The sequence below is a fragment of the Polypterus senegalus genome, chromosome 8 (genome assembly GCF_016835505.1).
Source record: "Polypterus senegalus isolate Bchr_013 chromosome 8, ASM1683550v1, whole genome shotgun sequence".
NCBI lineage: Eukaryota > Metazoa > Chordata > Cladistia > Polypteriformes > Polypteridae > Polypterus > Polypterus senegalus.
In genome coordinates, this window is record NC_053161.1 from 41,345,372 (window position 1) to 41,372,212 (window position 26,841).

General features: G+C 35.5%; 1 protein-coding gene across 1 annotated transcript in view; it reads left to right on the forward strand.

Annotated features, from left to right (window-relative positions):
- The window catches only part of fbxl13 (F-box and leucine-rich repeat protein 13), a 256,189-nt gene that overhangs the window by 174,622 nt on the left and 54,726 nt on the right, over positions 1 to 26,841 (forward strand). The window contains exons 14-17 of the mRNA XM_039761026.1: positions 7,543 to 7,663; positions 7,900 to 8,062; positions 23,219 to 23,338; positions 23,582 to 23,708. Coding sequence (XP_039616960.1) covers positions 7,543 to 7,663; positions 7,900 to 8,062; positions 23,219 to 23,338; positions 23,582 to 23,708 — 531 coding nt within the window. The remainder of the gene's footprint in view (positions 1 to 7,542; positions 7,664 to 7,899; positions 8,063 to 23,218; positions 23,339 to 23,581; positions 23,709 to 26,841) is intronic.

Below are 26,841 nucleotides of genomic sequence, written 5' to 3' on the forward strand. Positions count from 1 at the left end.
TTTTTTTTTGTTTTTTTCCAAGAAATCTAAAGATTAAGTAAACTACCTAATATATTATTTTGATGCAATTGCATATAAATGATATATTGATTTTAATTTTCATGAATTCTGTATCATCCATATGCAAGGATTAACTCTGCAGGTAGTGTACATGGAAACACATGTTTTTGAATAAGTAACTTTGTTCAGATAAAATACCATTGATTTTTTTTTTAAATACATCACATAAGAGATGAAATTTGAATGGCTTTTCGTTTAGTGTTTAAGGCATGTAAAGATTTTCAGTTGGATCATGCAGACAGCCATTCTTTAGTGTTCTAGAACTTAAGGAAGGGAAACTATTCAAATTCTATCCCATTTCTTAATAATCCACTGTGTACATTTGCAACTCAAGAGTGCAGGTCCAAATGATCTGACAAGAATATTCTTTTCAGCCTAGAATATTATAACTCAGTTGTCAAACTCCGATCCTGGAGGGTTATTACTAACAGCAACATCAAAAGTCAAAAATCAAGTGATCTTAGGGGTCATGCGATATGGGCTCAGTTACTCATCCCATTTTGTGAATTCCTCAAAGAAATAGCAAATTCACTCATGATCCTTGTTTGTTAAAGCTTAAGAACATTCTTACCCATTTTTTGTTTTTTCGACTTTGAGTATTGCTTCACGTTTTGGTTTTATCAATAGATTCCCTTTTTGATCTTCCAGTTTCTTGACCTCAACTTTAGTATTTTTCTCCCATTTATTTTATGGTTGTTTCATTCTTAATGGCACAACATCTTTTCCAGGAAGTCTTGATGTAGATTGTTAATAAAATTTACCATCACCATTTACAATTTAAATTAAGTGCATTCAGAATTTTGATGCCAGCAATTTTCAGATTTTGCCATCTCCCTGTGATGTGGTGCGATTCCCTGAGGGTGATCCGGCTCGCAGGATCCTTGTTGTTGAGAACCCGAGTGGCTGGAGCAGGCCAAGGGGACGCTCATGTAACACCTGGCTGCAGCAGATAGAGGGTCATTTCTGGAGGCTGGGACTGGACTGCGTATCTGCCTGAGAGATTGCCAGCCTGGATCCAGAGCTGTTTCGTCTTCTGGTGGGTGCAGCAACGCGCTGTACCGGTGCATGCTCCCCAACCTGACCTGACCTGAGTGCAACAGAGTTATTTTTGGATTAGATCATCATTGCTACCTAAAAGGTCAACGCAGAGTGCTAATTTCATCTGGGCGATTAATCCATTTCAGATGAGCACTTAGTACAACTAGCCTGCTTCTACCTGACTGGAAAATTTAATTCAATTGTTGCTAATCCTAATAATCATTTCACTGTATCCATTTCTCTTACCTGCTTATGTTATATTTGTTGTAGAGTAGTGGCTTCAGACACTGGCAATAGGTGCAAGTTGGGGGCTGCATTATTAAATTTTAATAAGGGCACATAGAGGTGTTTTGCCGATCAGCTTTACAGGATTGTTTTAATGATGACCATATTGCAAATCAAAGCTTTTTTGAGTGGGTAAACATGCTGACTTAGATTCATGTTCATGGCTGTGGTTCAACATTGTTCTCTATAAGAGTAAGGCTGCTAAAGAATATCAAAACAGTTATAGAAGTCCATTAAAATGGCAATGCTTCTTTGCCAAAAACTATCAAATGTGTTTCATGTTAGACTATTAGACATTTTTTGTGAATTATATTTACCACAGTTTAGGAATAACATACAATCCATGACACAGAAATGCTGTTTTCACATATTAAATGGCTCAATAAGTAAGTCTTAAGTATGCTACAATTTGTACATCTAACTTTGCGTTTCTGTAAAAATCATTGATTTCGCTTTAGTATTTTATCATTCTTCTCAGCAGATAACTAGAAAAGCAGCATGCGAACTGACATGAATATCTCATCTTAAAGCAGTCTGCCTGTGGGAGTAAATGACACAAAGCATCTTGGAAGTGTGGAAAAAGTTTCTAATTCTTGAAGAACTGAAGTATTTACCGTATAGGCTGAAACATAACTGATTACTTTTGCAGAAAGTCTTTGTTTATAAAAGAATGTGTTTCAGTACAAAAGGAACATGCTCAGTTTCTTTTGTTGTCTGTGTCTTCATCGGTTTTTAATCTAAGAGGAATAATTCACCTTTTCCTTGACACAGCTGCATTTCCTTCCATAAGTACAATGATTATCTGAGCAGATTTTCTAGATCCTGACCTGCATTTGCAGTATGATTGAATGATTTTACAGCTGTCAAGTGATTAAAGTTTCAGATTCACCCCCTCTTAAGAGCACATTGATAAATGCATAGTGCTTCAAGAGCACATTGATAAATGCATAGTGCTTCCTCAGTTCTCCTTAATAATATTCATCATTATTTCAGAGTGATGGAAATCATTACTGTCTTACATCACTTTTGGCACAGGTCATAATCCAGACTGAGGTAACTTGCATAGTCTCTCCATGCTTGTTCCATTTTTGAAGTATTCCTGAGTTTGTGATAAGACTTCTTTGTGATACAGACTGGAATTTGTTATACTTGACATGATGCAGGCAATGGAGAATTTTGATAACAGTTTGGCAGAAAAAGTCACAAACAAAAAACAGGTCTAAAATCAAACACAAGAGGTGGAGTTTTTAGGCATTATCTACTACATTTGATGAACTGACTACTAAAGCATTATGTGTGTTGATGTCACAGGTTACGACTTTAGGGGACAAGCCCCTAGCAACTATCAAATGCCTATTCCGTGTTCAGCAGTATTCAGGTGCTACACTCTGAACCATTTTCTATATATAAAGCTTTTATTTTCTGTTACAATTTCTCATTAGTTTTGAACTATACTGTAACTGAGGGAAGAAAAATTTCTGTCAGATTTAGTGTAGAAAAAAAGAAAGACAATGATGGATGAAATATTAGAAAAAAGAAAGAAATTAATATTTAAAAAAAGAAAATAACCTATTTTTTTAATCATTTTACTTAAAAAAAATATTCAAGTGTAAATGCTTTTGGTCAGGATTTGACTAAGAGTATGAACATTAGCATATCAGAACAGACTATTTAACACAATATAGGTTGCCAGTCCTTTAAACCTAATTTCACCAAAATACTACTGTACACTAATTCAACACTGAAAAAAGTGACATCTTGACAAGTATAAATTTCTTCTTTTGAGGGAATAAATCTGAGATTTTTCCTCATGAAATTAAATATCTCATCTAGAATTGTGCATGCAAAAACCAACTTGCCTAACTCTAGTCTCAATTTATCGGAATTAGATATCAAGTCTTATGTTAAAAATATTTAGACAAAACAAGCATTCTCTGTTCTATTAGAGAAAAGCCAAGCAAAATGAACCTTTTATTGGCTAACTAAAAAGATTACAATATGCAAGCTTTCGAGGCAACTTAGGGCCCTTCTTCAGATGTAATACAGAAACTGAAGTTCCCTGTGTTTATATCCACACACTATGACTGTTCTATTAGAAAAAAGCATGTTTTTATCAGTTGTAACTAGGATTTACAGTATTTTCTTGTTTTAAAAATTAATCCTTTGTAAGCTGGTTAATATGCAATAGAATTCACTCATTTCAGGATTTTTATTTCTTACTACTAGGGGGCTTTGCCCCCTGCTCGCTTCGCTTGCCAACCCCTTCCCCCCCCGCCAGCACTATGCGCCATTGTGAAGAGTGGAGCTGAATGCACCCCAAAGAGATGCTGCCGCTCCTCCGAAACTCCTCTTAAATGGTAATACAATGGGAAACAAATAACAGTTGTTTTTTTTACCTCCTTTTTGCTTGATCAGCTGCTGGGCCGCATGATCTGCACTTCGCTCGCCTACCCCTCCCCCCCCATCTGCCAGTGCTATGCACCCTTATGAAGGGGTGGGCTGAACACACTCCAAGGAGACACAGTCACTCCTCCGAAACCCCTCTTGAACGGTGATACAACGTGAAACAAATAACAGTTGTTTTTTTTACCTCCTTTTTCCTCGATCAGCTTCTTGTTTGCTGCTGCTGCTGCCATGCCGCATGATCTGCATTTCATGCGGCCCTTTGAACGTTTAAAAGCCTATGCAGCACCTGTCCTTCTGTCTCACTGCCTTGACTCTCTTGTCTCCCAGACATCCTCAAACACAATGCAATCTCGTTTTGCTGTTCCGTTATTTCACTGAGTAATATTTCCTGTTTGGTTGCGCTAATGCAATCTTTACTCTCATTTTTTTGACACTTGCGAATTTTCTAACCTGCTCTGCGTGTGTATCATATGACTTGTCCGTCTCTCGGATATGAAAGTGTCTTTCTGTCTCTCTTCAAAAGATCTCTCTTACAAAGATCATGTCTCATCGCAAGGTTTTTTTTTTTATAATAGAGAGATATATCTAGATGTTTTTGGTTATCAGGGGCAGTCTTGCCAAAGAATATTTTCTTATTTCTTAAGAATTTTTTTTCTTATTTTCCATGTGGCACTTATTTGCAGTGAAATTGTCATAGTTGGCTACCTAAATAAGAAATTCAATAGAAGCCATACTGTACACCACTGGACAGGACTGTCAACCCCTAACATTGCACACTTTAAGAAATGCCAAGAGAAAGACTTTTCACAACTATGTGACAGTGCAAGTTTAAAAATAACACAGATTAAGCATTAGGAAGCAATGAAACTTAATGCAGAACTGTCTTGTCTTTTGCTGTATATTGTGATACACAAAGTTGAAGTCAATGTTTATTAAACTAGATTAAAATAATATGCACAAATTTCAGTAAAGAACAGGCAGCACAGGAGGACAGTGGATGATACTGCAGCCACACATGCGACTAACCAGTGTCAATATGGAGTTTGCAAATCCCCAGTTTTTCCTGTGAGTTTTTCTCTTTATATTATAGTGTCCTTCCACACTCCAAAGTGATGCAGCTGACGTACACAGGCCTAGTTATATGCGTGTGAAAGTGTCCGCTGTCATGGCCCACTGCTGTAGCTGAGGTTCTCCTCTGCTTTATGCCTCATGCTGCTGGTATTGCCCTCTGGCTCCCTGTGACTCTATGATTATATTAAGTACTAGCAAAATACCAGCGCTTCGCAGCGGAGAAGTATTGTGTTAAAGAAGTTATGAAAAAGAAAAGGAAACATTTTAAAAATAACGTAACATGATTGTCAATGTAATTGTTTTGTCACTGTTATGTTAATATCATCAAGGATTTAATTATCATTATTTCTTTCAATCAGGTTCGTATTTGGAGGACGTGTTGTGTTCAAGTTACATTCCGTGTATGTCAACCGTTGTAAAGATAACAGGTTTCATTCATCGAAGTGTTCACTACCCAAATCGCTACTCGTGAATCTAAGATGTTTAATAGGCATTTCCCAGTATTAACTTGTGGCTTTGCCTGTGAATATTTAGCGACAGCATGTCTATTAATTTGTGGATTTTTCTGCGAGTATTTAGCGACAGTGTCTCTATGAACTTGTGGGTTTGCCTGCGAATATTTAGCGACAGCGTGTCTATTAACTTGTGGATTTTTCTCTTGAGTGTTGAAGTTGTTTTCGGTAGCTGCATCAGAAAATGTACCACAACGTCTGACACGCCTCCTTTTTACTGTTTTCTCACAGCTTGGATTGCTGCTGTCATAATCTGTTTGAGTTTTAGGGTTTGTTTCAATTACGTTAGTATTTGTAGGACTTGTATTGAAGAGACATTCGGCATCTGTCAAGCGTTGAAAGCATACAACCGGCTTCATCTATAACTTTGCATCCAGCTTTTGAGAGTTGAAACATTCATAAACATCAAAGTGTCCACTATTGAAATCGTCACCTGTGAATCTAAGATATTTAAGAGGCATTGGCGGTTCTCCAAAGGTGTAAAATATTTGGCCATTTCGGTACACTTGAAAGCAACAACCGAACAATTCAGTGGCAGCCATCAACTCACATGCAGAAGCATAGGTGAAGGGCTTAAGCATTTCACTCTTATAGTGCCCCTGTGTTAGTATAATTATCTCCTGTGCTGTCATCAGTCCACACCTTGAACCTGTCCCAGTCTTTCAATACATAAGACACAATGTTCCTCTGGATATCAAGATTGAGCCTGATATGGCCGTGCAATATGTAACACAGAGAATTGGATTAATTAAAATGGCTGCAGGTATCAGCAGGGAGACGTGAATACCGTGGCGAAGCAAAGAAGGGAATGAAGAGACCGGAGCAATGGACAGCCTTATATGGGCAGGCAGCCAATTATGTGGGAGGCGTGGGGATGGGGGACGCAATATAGGCAGGCAGCCAACTACATGGGACGCAACGCTGCCTCATACAGCGACTGATCTGCAGGCTATTGATGTATATATGTATGTAAGCAGGATTCAATTATGACTGTTACGCATAGAATTGATGTCAATGAAACCTGCTTAACTTTTGTAAGTAACCTGTAAGGCATGAGCCTGCCAAATTTCAGCCTTCTACCTACACAGGAAGTTGGAGAATTAGTGATGAGTCAGTCAGTCAGTCAGTCAGTCAGTCAGTCAGTGAGTCAGTCAATGAGTCAGTGAGGGCTTTTGCCTTTTGCTTTTGCTGTTAAAATAATTTTGGTGTTTTTTTCTTTGCAAATTAACTTGTAATGGTGCTTACTAGGAAAACTGAGACTTATAATAATTAAGTACACAAGCATAACATCTTTTCCCGTCCAACTATACTGACTTTTCATGTGAACAATGTCAATGTTTAAAGTGTGCTACTTGCATTGTTTTCAGTTAAAACTTATCACTGCCGTCATTTTAAAATTTTGGATGGCAAATGTAAATAAATGGCAGCTGCTAAAAAATGCACAATAAAACAACTGTGATACACAGTAGAATAATTGAGTGTATGGAACTAATTATCTAATTAGTGTGGAAAGTGTGGCAGTCAATAGATGACTAAAATGCTGATACAATCTGATGGGCTGTGTTTTGTTAAATTATTTTCTGGTGCTTTCTGAATGTTTTCTCTTCCTTACTTCTCTCCCAGTCTGTATTTTGACAGCATGACAGTTAGCAAATGTACCATTGAGCTCTGCATACTACTGTATTTTTGGGAACTCTTATTTTACTCTTATTTTTAGTAGGAATTCTTTCAAAATCAAGTATTCTGGATATTATTCACATCCCCCCTCCCAAAAAAGAAACAAAATTACTAACAAAGCAGTAGGCAATTACATGAATTCATTTTCTCTTAATTTTTTAGGAAACAACTTTCAGAAATTGGTTTTGCATTATGCACATTTCCTTCTCACCTCCTGTTGTCTATTTTTTTTTTTTTTTATAAATGTTTGTCTATCGAGTGCTTTTAGGTCACACTGTCATCATTATTCTGTGTTTGTGAGTTCTAACCTAGAGTGTTTTATTTACTAAAAAGGGCATACATTACTAATTGGGATCTTTAAATACAGCTCTTATTAACATTTTTATAATATACTAATATATATTAATGGTCAATAATCTCTGCATCATTCCATTATGGAAATTGTAATGTTACAGAAAATTTTGAGCAGGTTTTTTGTCACTTTTCCCACCAGGCTTTAACCTCAAAGTGTCAACAAGTTAAGATAATATCAGTTCAAGACTCTCCACATCTCTCAGATACTGCTTTCAAAGCCATGGGAGAATCCTGGAACCTGAAGAAGATTAGAATTGAAGGTATGTGAAAGCTTCACTTCCAAGTTAGTATCTGAGAATCACATTTACTCTAATTTTGTACTGTATATCTTATTTCTATTGTGCAACTTACATATAATAGTTTTATTGTTTTCAAGCAAATATACAAACACAAGTTGTTTTTTTATTGCATAATATACAATCAAAAGTTATGGTATACTTACAATGCAATTTTGAACTTGTGGTAAGTGTGCTTATTATTTTATGGTTTTCTACAGGCAATAATCGCATGACTGATGTGAGCTGGAAGACACTCAGCAAGAATTCCCCAAACCTGTGCAGCATCAGTGCAGTAAATTGCTCCAAAATAACTGACATTAGCCTGAAATCGATAGGATCTCTTAAGAAAATTTCAGTTTTGAATCTTGCCGACTGCATACGGTAAGATCTACTAATTTCATTTTAAAGATATAAATGACAGCTCTCACACATTTTATTATAATCAGAAAATACAATTTTACTTTCAAGGCATATTGTATAGGATATTTTGGCAAACATATTTTATACTATATTATAATAAAAAAAATCAATTTAATCAGTATAACAAACTATTATCATTAAAGGGGAAATTTTATAAAATACAATAGCAACAGTAAACTGGGGATAGGGGCTAATGTTAGTGTTGGGATTTGGATTATAGTTACCATTCCTGGAAACCGAGAATAGTGCCATGATGGCCAAAGAACTATATTTGGTTAAAGGGAGGCATACACAAGAGAATCCAGGTAAATGTAGAAAGTAATCAAGCAAACAGATGTTTCTGTTGCCTCTCTGGGCTTCCTAAAGAGTGCTTGATTCTCAGTGTACCTAGTAGGGTGGCTCATCCACTTTCCTACTACAGCATACTGTACTACACATTCCCCTCTGCAGCATCTGATGGTTTATCTCTCTCTCTTTATCTTGCCCCCTATCTTCTTTCTGCCAGATGAGCACTTTGCCTTGCTCTCCTCTAGTCTCTATACACAGCGAGGTACTAGGAATGAGGCTGCATGCCCCAGAATTATTTACAAGGACACAAATGGCCTGCTATTTGATTCAGGATCAACAGGCAAGAACTTCCTCCAGCAAACCCCATTGTCCTTGCATTCCTGAGCCTACAGATGCCTTTAAAGTGCCATGTCTCTCAGGCAGCTCTGCCGAGGCTTATCCTATCAGAGGGACAGCACAGCAGTATATGTTCACTCTAAGAACACCCACTATTAGAAAGGAGGTTATGGTACTTCTAACAGTTTGTCCTTGACCCTTATAATATGAGAGGGTGAGGCATCCTTGTCAAATGTTGGATTGCCTGTCTGTCACCACATGGGAAGAACATTAATGATTTCCTCCTAGGTCACAATTCTCTCTGCTCTTTCTGAGTGTTCCTGCCTTATTGTTCAGTACTGGTATAACAACATAGGTCAGCCTTCCCAGTACATGTTTGTCTTTCTTTCATATGGCTTTTCTGGGCCCTGCCTTCTAGCTTGTGCCACCCTAACATGTCTACATGTGTTTTTATGTTACATTTTAATAGTACTAGCCTTACTATAGTAATACTGAATCTCCCATGCTGTTTATTGACTCATATTGTTAAGGAATTTCTGTATACATTCACTTCACGTCCTAGTATTTATTGCTCTGTGAATTATTTTACTTTTCTGTGACCAGCATTACATTTATTGTTGTCCTCCTCCTTTACTTTAAATTCAGAAGTACCTTATCATGCCATTATCACATCTCTCCTTCATTGTTTTTCTTCCCAAATGTAACCTATATGGGAACTAGAGTCTTCTTGTATGTCTAAAATGCTCTGAACACACAACTCCACAGCAGTACAGATTGGCTTCTTGTTTTATTCCCAGGAACTTCAGTCTGCTTGTTTTACTTGTACTTTACAGTCTGCTTGTGTCTTATACGTGTCTGCAGCATCTGTGGTTTTCAGACTATTTACAAATCTACAAGTCTTATCATTAGGTTACTTTAATTTCTTAAGAAAGACTGAAGGAGACTTGAAACTGTGATATTTTCTTACTGTAAACAATGAACACTCAAAGCTAAAAATATAGAATTTCAAAGCATGTATTTAGACACTCATAAAATCAAACTGTTTCTAAAACATCAGTAGCACATCCTGTGTGACAGGCCACAAATAACTCACTACACAGATAATTTCTATTAGCATGTGTGTGTTTACCAGGTACATATTCAATACTGGAAATCACACCTTGAAAACTACATACTGATGTTTCACTTCAAAGCTACAATAGCAACAAAAATGACTACAAGAACGACAAACATCAATTAGGACACAAATAATCATTTTATAATTGGCTTGCATTAAAGAATCTTTCAACATTAAAATCCAGACTCGGGCTCTCCCATGATAAAAGTCAACAATAATGAACACAGCACTTAGCTGTGGAGCTCTCAATACTCTTGCTATTATCTTGTTGCTTCCAGCAGAGATTTAGATGATGAGCAATATATTTCTACCAGTCCTGTATACTCTAATAAATATTTTGTTTTTTATATAAATCAGGTATTGTATTTTTGGTCAGAGAAATCACATCAAACATTTTGTTTTATTCTGTGGTGTCTTTCATTCTATAGACTCTCTTTACAATCAGTCTGATGAGATCAACTAGAGTCCATTGTAGCAGACATCAAATATGAGCAAATGAGAAGACTGCAGAATCAAATATTGTAATGTTCAATCTCATTTAAACTGCAGAACATGTTCTGGAAGAAGCAGCATTTCCAAAGGCTAAAATATTAGTTTTATTAAAATGTCTAGACAAAACCAGAGCACAAAATAAATAATAATGCTACAATTGGTTGGTCATTTTGTCCAGCAGTGTATGTTAGCTGCATGAATGCACAGAATGTGCAGAAGTTTGGAGGATGAAAGGTTATGGAGAGCCACAATGCAGTAGTCCAAGTGTTTGATCAGATCAGCAATCTCAAATGCCACTGTGTACGGTAACAGGTCTTGTAACTTTTAGAAAATATTGTTTTGGTACAATAAACCAGTCAGTGTCTAACTAGCAGTTTCTTCTCCTCCATTCTGGAAAAATTGTTGAGCGTATAGCTTTATCAGCATTTGCCCTAGTAGAACCCAATAAATATTTTTTCACAGTCAGATGAGGTTATGATTATGTTATTTAACTCACTGGAGTTCTCATCTGAAGTACTGTGTACAGTTTTGGTCTACAGGCTACAAAAAGACAGCAGCAATAGATGTCCAGAGAAAAGCAACTAGGTTGATTCCAGCACTGCATGATATGAGCTGTGAGAAAACATCAAAGGAGTTAAATCTTTTCAGATTAAGCAAACGGAAATTTAAGAGACAACGTACTTGAAGTTTGTGGACCCAGGCTGTTATTTTAAAATAATTCAACAAGGGTAACACAGTTGGTAACATGTTAAAGGTAAATGTCAAAGAAGCATTAGAATGGTTTTCTTCACACACAAAATCGTGTAAACACATGGAATACATTTAAAAAGTAGTATGGTAGAGAGTATAAATTTAGGGACCTTTTAAAACCTGACTTGATGTTATTTTAGAGAAATGAAATGGATTAGACTGCTAATGTTCTAATGCCATTATTTTACAGAAAAAAATTAAACTCTCACAAAATCTGCTGTGCCACATCCAGCAAAAACATTACGTTACACTTCTTTTTTAGAATTAGTGCGCATTAAGAAGGAAATGTGTCTCAATAGGCAGACCATAATGACAGTCACTTCTAATTAATCAGAACCCCTCTGCAAATTCTGTCACATCTTGCTTTAAATCTATAACTGCTACTGACTTTGTACCTTTTTGATGTAGAGGAAAGCGAAGCAAAATGACACCTTTTATTGGCTAACTAAAAAGATTACAGTAAGCAAGCTTTTGAGGTAACTCAGGCCCCTTCTTCAGGCTAACACGGTACAACACCTTTTTGATGCAAATAGTCCTTGTTCTACATTAGAGTTCTTCCAAATTTACTGCATTCCTGTATGGTATTTCATTACATAGATGACTTTCCTGTATGATATTTGTTTCTCCTTTATGTCTGGAATGACTCACCCTTGCTCATACATTACTTATTGGTCACTGCATTAACAATACACCCCTGCAAATTGGATCCGTTTTCTGCCTTTCAAACGCCCTTGCATTTTAGATGGGAAGCATCCAGCCTAGTTTGTGAATTTTGTGTATGCTCAGGGCAGTTTTGTTGTTGCCTGTTACATATTTTTCTGTCAGTTATGGGTCTCTTGAGCTGCCTACTTTTTCTCTTGCCAAATGACTGCATAAACTGTTTCCACAGACTAAGTTTCTGTTGACATAATTGTTTGTGCTGTCTGATATGACTAAACAGTATTTAATGAATTGCCCTGCATGAGATCAGACATGCAACATAGAAGCATCTTTCTTACTTGTGGTACATATATTCCAAAAACAACATTATGTATAACTGTGTGTTATGTTTGCATAATGACATTCCCTTAATAGCAGCAGATCAGAATGATTGTTCCATGTATATTCCTATAGAACTTAACACTGATTACATACAAGGATTAATTTGGACATTTTTTGCTTCAAGAACAAAAATAATAACAAATATTCAACACTTCTTCTCATGTTGTAAAGGTTCCTTCCTCTTTTTCCAAACCATAAAAGAAGGGATGTTGTCTTAAGTCTTTACCAAAAATAAATCAGGAAATGTTACCTGAACCATAAGTTATATTTTCACACATCATCTACAGTACTTTTCCATTCCTTTTAATTCTAATATAACTCCACAATATTTAACATGATATCTTGTCTTGTGAAAATTAAATATGAGCAATTTTAGAATGCCAGTGTTACACAAGGAAAAAATAATGCAATCCATATGTGCAGCATAAATCTCGTTCTCGTGATACTGAATCACGTTCGCATCAAGATGCTCTATATAAAATCCTGGTCCCCAGAATCCACCAATAATAAAGTAAAATATTTGTACTAGGTAATGTTCCACACGTAATACTTAGACATTTCACTGCAGGCAAAATTTTAAAATACTTTTGAAATGGTTCTAAGGCTAGAAGCAGGCAGTTAACTGAGAACTTAGTCAGGAATCTTCAGTTGAAGTAGAGATCCACAAAGAGAACTTTCCAACCAGGGGAGATAGTTATGATGTATGTATGTAAGCTGGATATCATTAGCATATTTGTTAAAAATTAGATCACACTATTCTTATTAAATATCCCATTGTCAGATTGTACTTGTTATGATGATAGGTTGAAAGAGGAATCGAAACAGTCAAAGGACCCTGGCTCAAAAAACACTATTATTTAAATTAATTGATTATTCAGAATAAGCAAAGTTTAAGCAAAATAATAATAAATAAATAATTTCCTATCTACTATTTCTAAAAACAGAATAAAAAATAATCCAAAGATACAATGCAAAGAAATTTAACCAAGCCTCCTATCCTCACAGCAGGTGTATATCTCCCCCAAAAGGCCTAACTGAGACCTAACCATACTGTATATATGAAACCCATATTATCTATAAGAAGCCTGTTCACAGACTGAGTAATCCTTAATAGCACTCCAGGTACTCCAGAGATGACTAACCATAGCACATGGAGCCGGTTGTCTAATTAAGAGCTTCACACCAGCACCATTAAAGGCAATTAACCAATTGCGAATTAGTTAAGGAAATGCATGGTAAAATGAAACTAATAACTAATAAATAAAACAAATTAGCAAAATCCAAACAAAAATAATACTGTTTTAAAGAAAAACACAACAAAGTACAATAGACACAAAAACAAAACCCGGGGTGAGACCCACATGAAACTAAGACAGTACTGAGTAGAATCCAAGAAAGTATAGCGTGTTAAGGACACCTCAGAGGACAGGCCATCTCACTATCATCAAGTATAAGACTCATATGCCTTTGAAGGTAGGGGCACATAAATGAGTATCCAACTGTAGCATGTCAGTGTACAGCAAGGTAATCATTGCCCCATTTTCAGTAGTCTTTAAATGGCACTCAAATGTATTATTATTATTATGATTATTATCATAATATTTGGCAGCACTACAGCCTTTCTTGCAGCATATCCCAAACTTATTAATTGCAAAAACTCTGATGAGCCGAGTCAACTTTGCATCAGGCAAAATTTTTGGAATGATGGTGAAAAGGTTACACTTTGGTCACATGAGACAACAAGATGTTTTACTGTATGGGAGGAATGGGTTTTCTAGCAATATGCATACACCCTTGAATATTCTCTTCTTTGACAAAATGCTTCTGCCTTTCCACCTTACCACACAGCTCAGACCTGTAGTGAAAATTCAAAATGGTTCTAATAAGCATGGCGTTGACAATTACTGCTTAAATTCTTGCAGTTCCTTTAGGTTTTCCATTAGTTTCTTGATAGCTTCTTAGGTTGGTTTTCTTTTTAACAGGTCATTAATTTTAAAGTGATATGTTGACCTTTGCAATGTCCTGATGGTTGTGTATTTCCTTCACTTCTGAATGATAACCTTCATATTGTTAAATGATAAATGTAACACCTTTAAATACATTTTTATTTCCTTCTTCAAATCTGTACTTTTCAATAATACAGTTCTACAGATGTTTTGTTTACTCTTTCTGGACTACAATTTTCTCTGCAGAGTCCAAAACAAAAACCTTCAATGGAACTCCCACAGAAATCTTTAATTGGATGCTACACAGAAACATTTCTGTTGATATCTGGTGATCTTCAAAGGCATTTCTACATGAATTAGGGTTAGGGTTAATCTCTGGTGAAATTGTCGTCTCCGCTGGAGCATCACATTGAAAGAACTTTAAGGAAGTACATGAGAGGTTGTACTGACTGTTTTAAGTCTTAGTCAGTGAGAAAAAGCTCGGAAATTTCAAGCCAAACGTCTGCCTTTAAATGACACTAGTACTGATATTTTTTCAGTCAGTTGTATTTTAATTATTGGTTTTCTTGTGCATTGTGTGGTGACATCAAACTACATTCTGTTAACAATATGATGAGATTTAAACATCATATTTAATTTATCAAAATGTGTAATAAACAGAAATATTGCATTACATAAACTCATTAAAGATAGATGAAAGGAGAAAGTACAGTATAGGGGTTCTTTATCCTTGGTGGGTCTGTTGTTAGCATGCAGAAGGATGTTTGTGTCTCATGAACAGTTTGCAAAGGATGCTTGCTGCGTCAAAAATGCAACGGGACCTGCAACCCAGAAATGCCATAAAGGTCTAAGGAGAAGTCTGCTAATTGTAAATACTAAGAATTTAATCAATTCTGTGCTTTCCTTTCTCTTGAACCAATCTGACTTTTGCCTTTGAGAGTTGCTGATTGAATGATTGATTTTAAAAAGTCTGTGGTGCAGTGTTTAAATTACTGTGTGAATGTGCACCATGTCATTCATTCTGCATTAGAGTATTGTGAAAGCTATTTTTTTTTACGCTTTTCCTTTTAGTTTTGTGATTTTTTTTTCTTGACCGTGCTTTATGGCAGGGCTATTCAATTACAAATTCAGTTGGGCCAGATTTTCAAACCAAGAAATGTAGGTGGAGCAGACATTTTCAGCGACCATCAAGCAGCAGGTAATAACAAATTTTAAACCAACACAAAAGAACGTATTGAAAAACAAGTAATGTTTATTCATTATTTCCATTTTAAATTTTGTCATATCTGGCACAGGCACTACAAATAATTTATTAAAAATCAATAAAAAAACTTTAACCGATCAGAATCTGAGGTGGTAGCAATACTGTTTTTCCACTTTTGAAATAAAAGAAATGAATATTTTGCTCACATCTGACCCAGGTGCATCTCATATTAAAAATCTAAAAAAGTGCACAGTATTAGCAATAACATTTGTTTAACTTTTGAAATACATACTGTACATATTTTTTATCATATATGACCCAGGCACATCACAAAGTGCATTTAATGGATAAAAAAGAACTATCAATGCTATCAAAGCTATCAGTGCACAAACCTATAACAAGTGATAACAGTGACTAACACACATGAATACAACACTTACTGCAAACTGATACAACATAGGTTTGTTTTAAATCACCACATCTGTGATTATTAGTGCCTTATTTGTAAACAAAAAGGTGGTGGTACGCATATGTTGTGTTTGGATCAAGTTTCTGGTACTGTGATGGTATATAGATGGTATATAGTGGCCTGCCAGCCACTTCACATCTCTGCTGCTCCCTTTGTGAAGAGGGGGTCTGAACACACCCCAAGGAGATGAAGTTGCTCCTCCAAAACCCCCTCTTAAATGGTGATACAATGGAAAACAAATAGGTTTATTTTTTTTACCTCCTCTTTGCTCGATCAGCTCCTGGATTGTGTTCTGTATCTCGCGCGGTGCTTCAAACATTTAAAAGCGTGTACAGCAGCTGAACTCTTTGTGTTTTATTTCCCGCCCCGGGTGTGGTTAAATCTCTTGGCACAAAGTCTCGTATCATTAGACATGAGTTCTTGATACCTTTTAGTTTATAATTTCAAAACGGAATAAGAATCTGAAAATCTAACGGCATCACATTAAAGTTCGATAAATTCTGAAAAGAATGATACCAAACATATATATTTAGGTTTTAAAATAAGCCCGATTTAAAGTGTGACAAAAAAGTGACATAAAAAATCACATAAAATCGTTGCATAAAATCGTTGCATTTTTAGGCTTAGGATTTTATATATATATATATATATATATATATATATATATATATATATATATAGAGTAGATTAGTAATTTTGTATTTCAAAGTAGGTGTCACTTATATAAATATTCTTTCTCTTTAACCATTGCCTTTACTTCAGACACACATAACAATATTTTTTTAATAGTATTAGGGGGCTTTGCCCACTGCTCGCTTCGCTTGCCAAGCCTCGTGTTTGGTTTTCCGGATACACACTTTTAAGATTTTTATTTCTTTGAATTGTTGCTATTTCATGAGTTTCACTTTTATTTCAGAACTTCTGTAAAAACAATGATTGGAATCTTTCGAGTCCCAATAGGTTGAATCTTTTGAATGAGGTCAGTGAGACGTGTTTAATGACTTTCTACCATAATTCAGGATAGGTTTCTCTGTTTGGAATTTCAGCACAGACAAAACAATCTACATCATCAGTAGTTAATAATTTATATATATATATATATATGACAGCAACACTCATAACAGTGACAAAACAATTATATTGTTTACATTGACAATCATGTTACATTATTTTCAAAATGTTTCCTTTTCTTTTTCATTACTTCTTTAACACACTACTTCTCTGCTGCAAAGTGCAGGTATTTTGCTGTATATGTACAGTATATGTGTATATGTGTATATGTATATATATGCATATATATGTATATGTATATCTATACTAATAAAAGGCAAAGCCCTCACTGACTGACTGACTCACTGACTGCCTGACTCACTGACTCATCACTAATTCTCCAACTTGCAGTGTAGGTAGAAACCTGAAATTTGGCAGGCTCATTCCTTACAGCTTCCTTACAAAATTTGGGCAGGTTTCATTTTGAAATTCTACGCATAATGGTCATAACTAGAAGCTATTTTTTTCCATTTACTGTAATGGAGTTGAGCTCGAAAGCCATGGGGTGGAGTTTCGTGTGACATCATCACGCCTCCCACGTAATTACGCAGTACGTAGAAAACCAGGAAGAGCTCCAAAAAGCTCTTAAGAAAACATGCATTATATAATTAAGAAGGCAGCGAAACAATTAGAAGCGAGCGAATGACATATAAAACCATATTCAGCGGCTCACGTGAACTGACGCAGACTAAAAGCAACAGTTCCAAAGAGTGCTGAACAAAAACCGAATTATATTGCTACGCTAAAATAGATAAACCACACACCGTGGCACAATAGTAGAGGCTTCGCCTCTAGCGCTGACGTTTGATTCCCGAGAGGGGATGCACTGAGTATGTACGCACGCATTTTTATTCATTTTACCTTCGCATCCCCTTGGTTTGACACGTATGAAAAAATATGCGGTTAACGCAGAAAGACAGATCACCAATTGAAGCTTTATGAATAATGTATACTTTATTTGCGATCAATGATTGTTTTGGTAAAGCCATACCCAGTGTATTCATTAGATGAACGGTAAAAAAGTAAGAGCGAGGGGAGGGTAACTTATTGAGTCACGCAGGCAAAACCACAATAGTACGCGGGCTCAATGTACTGTAGTGCGCGTCAACTTGATCTGAATTGTGCGATCACATTCGAAAAAATATATCTTTTCAAGTTCTATTTAGTCCATATGTGTCAAACTCAAGGCCCACGGGCCACATCTGGCCTGGCGTGTAATTAAATCCGCCTGCGAGATCATTTAATATACTGTATTATTGTTATTAATGGCCCGAGGATATGAAGCGCTGGTAACACAATAAACTACAGATCCCATAATGCAGCGCTTCAGCTGCCTTGCCGAACACTTACCGCGTTAATCAAGTCTAGCTTATGGTGCTGCAAGTTATTTGCGAAGCTAGCCCACACGATGCCGAAGAGAAAAGGTGATTCTGAACATAGAGCCTTTAAAAACCGATGGGAGGCTGAGTATATGTTTACTGACATTGCCGGTAAACCCGTGTGTCTCATTTGTGGAGCTAATGTGGCTGTAATTACAGAATTTAATCTAAGACGGCACTATGAGACAAAACATCAAGATAACCTGAAAGACCTGAATGCAATGCACAAGATACAGAAAGCAGAAGAGTTAAAGAAGAATCTGACACTTCAGCAGACGTTTTTCCCCGTGCAAAATCACAAAGTGATTTCAAGTGAAGCTACTTTTATGGGAGACACAAATGCACCAGTGCAACTTGCCCCACTTTCCCTGTTGCCAAGTAATGTTGAACCAAGTCGGCACAACGGTGTTCCCAAATATGCATTTTGCTGATAAACTGAGCGCACTGCCCACTGAGTTCGCACGGCGCTTTGGTGACTTTGAAGAACAAAAAAAGAATTTTGAGTTGTTTCGCAACCCATTTGTCGTCGATGTGGAAACTGCACCTGTGCAGATTCAGATGGAGGTGATTGAGCTGCAGTGTAATGGCACACTGAAGGCAAAGTACGATACTGCAGGGCCCGCACAGTTTATTCACTCCATTCCTGCACAAATGCTCCAGCTCCGTCTACATGCGACTCGAACCTTGTGCATGTTTGGTAGCACATATCTGTGTGAGAAGCTCTTCTCAGTCATGAAGACTAACAAAACAGCACACAGGAGTCGCCTCACTGATGAGCACCTGCAGTCCATCCTGAGAATCTCCACAACACAGAACCTCACACCAAACATAAACGAACTTGTTGCCAAAAAAAGATGCCAGGCGTCCAGCTCTGATAAAATGACATATGAGCAAAGACAACTGAATGATTTGATTTCTTATTGCTGAAAAGAACAATTTTTTATTTATATTTCCAGGTTTTGTTATGCACCATGTTCATATTTGAATATGTGTAATTTTGACAGGATATATTTTTATGGAGAGCAAAATCTTTCGGGATATTTAAAATTTAAGTTTATTTTTTATATAAAATTACATAAGAGTAAAGAAATTTGAATGTTTGTTCTTTTAACGTTTACTTTATTTCTAACTTGTATAATTTAGACAGGATATATTTTTATGGAGAGCAAGTTATTTAAGGTTTGAGTTGATTTATTCCAGAATAATATTCTGTCAACTAAATAAAAATTCCTTCTATTTAAAATTTAAATAGAACTTGAACAGAAACGATAGTTCATAATATCCATGCAGACTTGCACGTAAGAGCGGGAGTCATCCATTTTAACAAACATCGTATTGCACTGATACGAAATAGCCTGCCCATTTAATTATTTAGGAATGGATAAATAAATTAAGATTTTGTACAAATAATGTTTTTCATTTTTCTTCCTTCATGGATTCTGGCACCCCCAGCAATATATATATATGTGTGTGTATATGTATATATGTAGATATGTATATATATATATATGTGGATGTATGTGTATATATGTATGTATATATATATATGTATTTATATATGTGTGTGTGTATATATATATATATGTGTATATGTGTATATGTATGTATGTATGGATATGTATATATATATATGTTTATATGTGTGTGTGTGTATATATATATTATGACAGCAACACTCATCACTCATATCAGTGACAAAACAATTACATTGACAATCATGTTACATTATTATTAAAATGTTTCCTTTTGTTTTTCATTACTTCTTTAACACAGTACTTCTCCGCTGCGAAGCGCGAGTATTTTGCTAGTAACCAATAAATGCATGTGAGGTAAACTCCGTTTTTGAAATTCTCTGACTTAAACTTCAAAGCCTTACAATATTTACATATCACCTATGTCCATATATTCGATCTCTATTCGACTTTATTTCTCTGAGTAATAATTTTTCTTTCTTTGCGCTAATGCGATGTTTCCTTTCTTTGTTTTGACACTGTTGTGTTTTTCTGCTTTCATATTCTGTATCTTGCTCTGCATGTGTTTCGCGCCTACGTTTTTTAACCTCTTTATGATGTTTTACTTTGTTTTCTACTCTGTCTTTTATTTCTGACCTCGCTTTGTCCTGCTTTTTTACAATGACACCTGGTCCGTGGTGATTATTTTCCCTTTTATGAGTAATAATTTCCATTTGTTTGTGTTACTGCGATCTTTACTTTCTTTTTTTTATACTTTCTAATTTTCCTACTTTCATATTCTTTAACTTTCTCCACATGTGTATTGTGCCAATGTATTTTTTTTGAGCTTTTCGAATTCCACTGCTTTCATAATCTCTAACCTGCTCTGCATATGTATAGCGCCAACGTTTGGGAACGTCTTTATGAAGTTCTACTTTGTCTTTTACTCTCTGTCTTTTAATTCTGAGCCCGATTGGACGTGGTTTTTTTCAGTTCCACTTGTTCCGGGCTGATAATTACTTTCCTTATATTCTGAATTTGCACCTAGATTATTCTTTTTCTTTTTTTCTCTTCAATGCTTTTGAGTTTTTTTTCTCCACACTGCTTTCTTCTTCGCTTAGTCGTCTATGTTTCATTTATAATGTATTCTCCTTATACACTTTATATGTGCTGAGAGCCCTGGATCTGTGTGTGTTCAAAGCATTTTCACAACTGAGTGTTTTGCTGCCTCTGGTTTTATTTGATATTGATTGTAAGTAGGGCGTGTCTTGCAAGAATCTCATGTTCCACATCATCGCGAGACAGTTCTGGGTTAGTCTCTTGGCACAAAGTCTCATGTTTAAGGTCCCCACAAAACGCTCCGTGGCCAATCTCCAAGTGTCTTCCGTGATCTTCACGTGAAGATCATGTCTCGATGCCCTAGTGTTTCTCTCCAGGATTTTTTTTTATAATAGAGAGACAATGTCAATTTTTCAACTTTTCCTACATTTACAATGTGAAAATACTGTGTTCTTAGATTTTTTCAGGTAACAAAGACAGCAGTGGTGAAATAAGGCAGTCACACTCACTAATCATGGCACTGGAGAATAATGATATGTTACAGGTCGATACGCACATGAAAGTAACAAATTCTCTGTACTGCAGATTACGATAATGACTCTATAAACCTACTAACATTTTTTAGTAAAAAGCTGAAGGGGGGTTTACAGTTAAACAGATCACCAGAAGTTAAGTAAAAGTGTCCAGAATTACACAGTGGTTTAGAGTGAAATAGAAACTCATCAATATTACAGTATATTGCACTTCCATAGTCAGTTGATTTAATAATGAATGATTTGGGTATATATGCTTTATGAATAAGGTGAGAAAGAGCAGCATAGGATCAACTTCAATAATTATTACCAATTATTGACTTGTAGAAAAAAATGAACTTTTTTATAGGTTGCTTTCAGTAAATTCTAAATTGCTAAGTGCTGGCATTATCCTGTTTCAAATCCATTTTTTCTTATACTGGAAAAAATGTGACTTCTTATGTAAAGTGAGTCATTCCCAGCATTAATGCCACCCGTCTGCTCCCATTTATTTCTATTGTTATGTCTCTGAGCAATAAACCCAAGTGATATAATATTACAGCATTATTTTATTGTCTGTTTGAATCTTATAATTAAATTGTGGTTGCTTGTTTTTTTTTATCCCCTTTCTCTGTTCCACGACTTAAAAAGAAAAAAAAAAAGTGCTATATTCTACAATTATGTGTACAATTTATTAACTCTTAATGCATTAGAAGTACTTGAATTATGTGAAAAATGTTTTTCTTAGTATAATTTAATTAAATGCACCATCTTTTTTTTGAAAACATCCCCAAGAATCACACCAGACAATTGATTTTTAAGAATTACAACTCCTTTTTCAAAATCACCTACTCCTCCTTTGAGAAAGACACCAGCTCCTTTGCTCTTGTCATCAAAATTATGTGAACATTAGGAGTGGATGAAAGGAATGCGCACAACCTGTAAACTTCCGGCATGATTCAATGGTTTTCATTTCAGTTATTAGATTAGCCCTCTTGAACAATTGAAGTTGTTTCTTTCCCAGCTCAGAGAGGTGTGCTGCTGCTGTTTTGCATTACAATATACATAGTTTCATTCTTCATATGAAGCGCCACTAGTAAACTGTGAGGAGTTCTGTGATAAAATGATTATATATATATATATATATATGATCTGCAACTATAACAGAGTATAGCATTGCTTACTCATGGGTTCAAATTTGACACCCTGTTGTTTTTGGTATGTAGTTTGTATATTTTCTCTGTGTCTGTGTGGAGTATCCTATGTGTGTATAATGACTTTATTAGTTAGAAACAGTTAGTGACTCTAAATTGGTCCAGTGTGGATGTGTATGTGAGAGGGTCATTCATCTTTTTTCTCTTGCAGATGACACTGGTATTCTGGTGTGTATTTAAAAAAGAAGTTATAGTGACATGTAAGGCATTTAATTGTCAAACTACACATTCTGATGTCCTTATCTTCTTGTGTAGTTGTTCATCTGGTCCTTTCCCTTTTGTTTCTATGCTGGTTAGATCCAGGTCACTCTCTTCTCTCAAGACATTTATGAAATCCTCAGTTTCATGGCAATTTGTCACACTAATTAGCCTTTATTCTGCAAAAATAAAAAAATAAAAAATAAAACAAACAAAAAAAAAAACCTTGCAACACAAGTGAACAGAAGAGCAGGTTTCAGCTGTGCTAACACAATTAGAGAGGTTCCTCTCGTAACTAATTATTATTTAAAATGACTAATTAAAGATGATTTAAGGGACTTTACCATTATGTCACTGATGGAATTGCTGCTGAAAATGGGTCTTTGCAGTCATAGGTGAATAATAAATTAAAAATCAGTCAATTTTAGCAATAATGCTAGCAATGTCTTGGCTGTATTTTTAAATTACTTTAATGATATCAAGATAAAAAGATGTATTGATTTCTATCAAATTATTCCAAACTTTTCACTTTTTTTGAACTTTTATAAATAACAACCCTTTTTATTGAATTGATTGTAAACTAATATACATGTATGTGTTCTGTTTTGCAGAGTTAGTGATCCAGGGGTAAGATATTTTGTTGAAGGCCCATCTTCTGGAGTAATAAAAGAACTAAATTTGACCAACTGTGTCCGCCTGAGTGATGTGTCATTGCTGCGGATCGCACAAAAGTAAGTTACTAGCAGCGACTATCTTGGAGGAAATGCATCTGTAGACATCAAAAGTCAAAAGTTCAATAATATACAGTACCTTACTTAAAAACCTTCAACATAGTCCTTGATTCAAAGCAGTTAATGCTATTTTCAATAATAGCAAGAAAAATAAAATAATATGGAGTTTTATTTGTAATTCTTGAAGTCATGTAGCATCTAAATGATTTTACTAATACTAATAATTCTATTGTCTATTTTCAGATGTCAAAAGCTGACTCACTTAAGTCTTTGTTACTGTGAACACTTGACTGACTCAGGGTTTGAATGGTTAGAAAACTTACAATCTCTTACATGCCTGGATCTTTCTGGAACCTGCATTACAGATCAGGTAGGGATGTCTTGAATGTTGCTTCCTTGTGTGTGAGCTGAGCTATGGAATCAAACTTGTGAAAACATACAAGGTAGAAACTGGAAGGCAGTTACTGGGTAAACATGAAAAGAGCAAATGGGTTAATTGGAAAACTTGATATGTAGTTGGGCAAGTGGAATGAACACCATTATGGACAGGGTACTGCTGTTTAGCTAAACTCACTGGGGTAGAGGGGATTCCTTAGTTTTAGTATTTTCTACTTTTTTTATTTATCACGTGCTATTACTATAACATCTCACTGATCAGAGCTCGTTTCCAATGTATTTCTTCATTTTGGAGAGCTAAAACCTCTTTCTAAAAATAAACATGTTCCTTAGATATAAATTTGTCGGAAAAAAGTGAATAAATAAAACAAGGTAGAAACTCAAACTTTTAAAAACCAGCTATTGGAATAAAGTGTATGAAATACAGAAAAAAAAATGGAGCCTCCCTTTGACAGTTTTTTGTACTGATTTTACTGCGGGCTGACTTTATCTTTCTTTATTTGGCCCTTTTTTGTTCTCTCTCACCCTCTTTTTACATCTGTTGTTTTCTCTCTTGGTTACTGAGCTGTCTTCCTTAGAGGTCTTTCTGGCTTTCACTGCCTCCTTCACTCCTGTTCAAGTGTTTTTGGCAGCCTGTTTGTCTGCCTCCCGTGATCCATACATTGCCAGCTTTGGCTTTGTTTGGGTATTTCATATTGGATCAGTGAGGCAGTTCTTCAGTGGGCATATTTTACTCAATAGTGAGTGACAAACAAAATTCTGGACATCCTCTTAATATGTCCTTTTAATTTTTTTTCTGTACACAAAGGTTATTCCATGTTGATGACTTAATGTATCAAATATATAAAACAGGAGTTTTTTGTAATATACACATTAAGGTCGCAAAAGTATGAGTAGATAAACATCTGCAGAGTTGATCTATATTCTGATGTTTACTTGCAGTTTGGCTAATATTTGGGCAGGTGAGACACTTCTGCCAGGGGGCAGCCTGCCATAGCATATCTTTTATAATTTAAGATTCACTAAAAAGATCAGATCATACTAATTCATTCTAAAATGAGTAACGCTGGACCAAAAGGAATGATTTTCATTAATGAGTATCCGCCAACTAAAGCTCAAGCTGTGCTTTGATTTGAGTCCAGATAATAATTTTCATTTTGTATGTGTGTTATAGATGGCAACATTACAGAAGTATTTTCTTATAGAGAGTTTCACGATAGTTACACATGATGGCTTTAATTTATTTCACTTGCATTACAAAACCCATGTAAAATATCTGTACCAAAAAATTGGCAACTTCAGTTAGTTAGAAAAATGTTCCTTTATGTTTAATTGAAACTTCTGCCAAACCTTAAAGTACTGTAAAATTAAAAACAGAGAAAATTGCTGCAATACCATACTGTATATCCCTAAGGTGGTTTTAAGGTAAGTAAATACAAAGTGCTGTTCAACGTTGAAATCATTGTATACTGGAGAGCATGAAAAGGCACACTGAGTTTGTTCTCTTTTTTTTTTTTGCTTTTGTTCATGTAAAGGTTCCAACACTCTTTTGATGTGTGCCTATGTTTTTCTACAGCTACTCAGTTGTCCTTCCCACATTTTTAAAGGCATATACCTTACAATACTTGGTGATTCAGAACTGACTCCATGTGAGTGTGAGTACATGACTGGACTCAACAATGGATTGGCACCACATTCCTGCTTTGTACCTGATACTGTCAGTACAGATCTGAGAACGTTACGTTTTATGTCATAGTCAAAGATCAGAAATCTTTGGCAGAAAATACCAGACTTAACAATCTGAAAAACATGTATTTTACTTTCTAAACATATACCAGATTAATTTACTTTTTCATCTGCCTACCATACGTTTCTTCTGCTTGTTCGAATGTTATCATCCTAAGCTTATAAATCATTGTAATCTAGAAGTCTCTAAATAATGATATACTGCACGTTCTTAACCTCATCAGTAGCAACATCTATTTCAAAGTTATTTTATTTAACAACGGCCCCAGTTGGAATTTAAAAATAAATTTCAGATTGTACTGAAGCTTCAGCAATACATTTGTGTTCTGGTATCCTTGTTTGTCTCTGGCTTGTGATTATTTGGAATTGTTTGCTATAAAGTTTGCCTTTTCAAGCAAAGTGTAATTTTTGCATTGTTTTCCCTGCCTTTCCTTTTTCCCTTTTTATTTAAATAAATTACTTAAATATTTGTACATTTTCACAGATTTTAATATTTAAATGTGTTATAGCCTATTTTTGAACCTGTGGAGACAGAAAGCCTGGCATTTAAGTTTGGGGCTAGGCTGCCTGAGTGAGGCATATTCTGGGAAGTCTGATTTGGGTTGTGCTGGCTTTTTTTTTGTGGTTCATTGTGTCTGGAGTGATGGCACAGTAGGACCCAGAAAGAATAGCCTCTGTTGTATAGGAGGGAAAGAGTAGTGCGGCCTAGGTGAGAAAATATTCATGGTAACCAGGGAATGTAAGTAGTAAGAATAAAAGAGAGATATCCAGAATGAGACAACTAATGACTTCTTCTTTGTACACCCTAGCAATCAGTTCCAGAGTCCCAGATACCATACCAAACCTCAGGGACCAAAGTCAGAGAGTTCTTGTCCTCGATGCTCTTACATTGCCAAATCATGACCATTATAGACAGAAATAAATTATAATCTAACATGCTGTCCGCCACAGTCACAGACATAAGACTCCTAACCAATGTTCCCTCTAAGGAGTAGCATATACTGTAGTGAGCAAAAAACATTGTTTATGAGCGACATTTTGTTTAAGCCAAAAATTTATGAGCACCAATTTTCGCGTAGCGATTCTGGGATTTATTTCAGAACAATGACAAGTTGTATTGACATTTGAAAAATGCTTAAAAATTGAAGAAGCAGGTTTACATAAGCAAAATATTTATATTAAGTAAATATACTAAGTTAAACTTACTAAATTAGTTCCTCAGTCAAATTCAAATAGTCTCTCTTCTGCTTTTTTCTGCTTTCCAGATGTTATAAACTTTATCTACATCTACAGCCTTTCCAGAATTCAAGAAGAGTTTAATTCTCATTAAATGTTCCAAATGTTCAACTTCTAAACGGTTT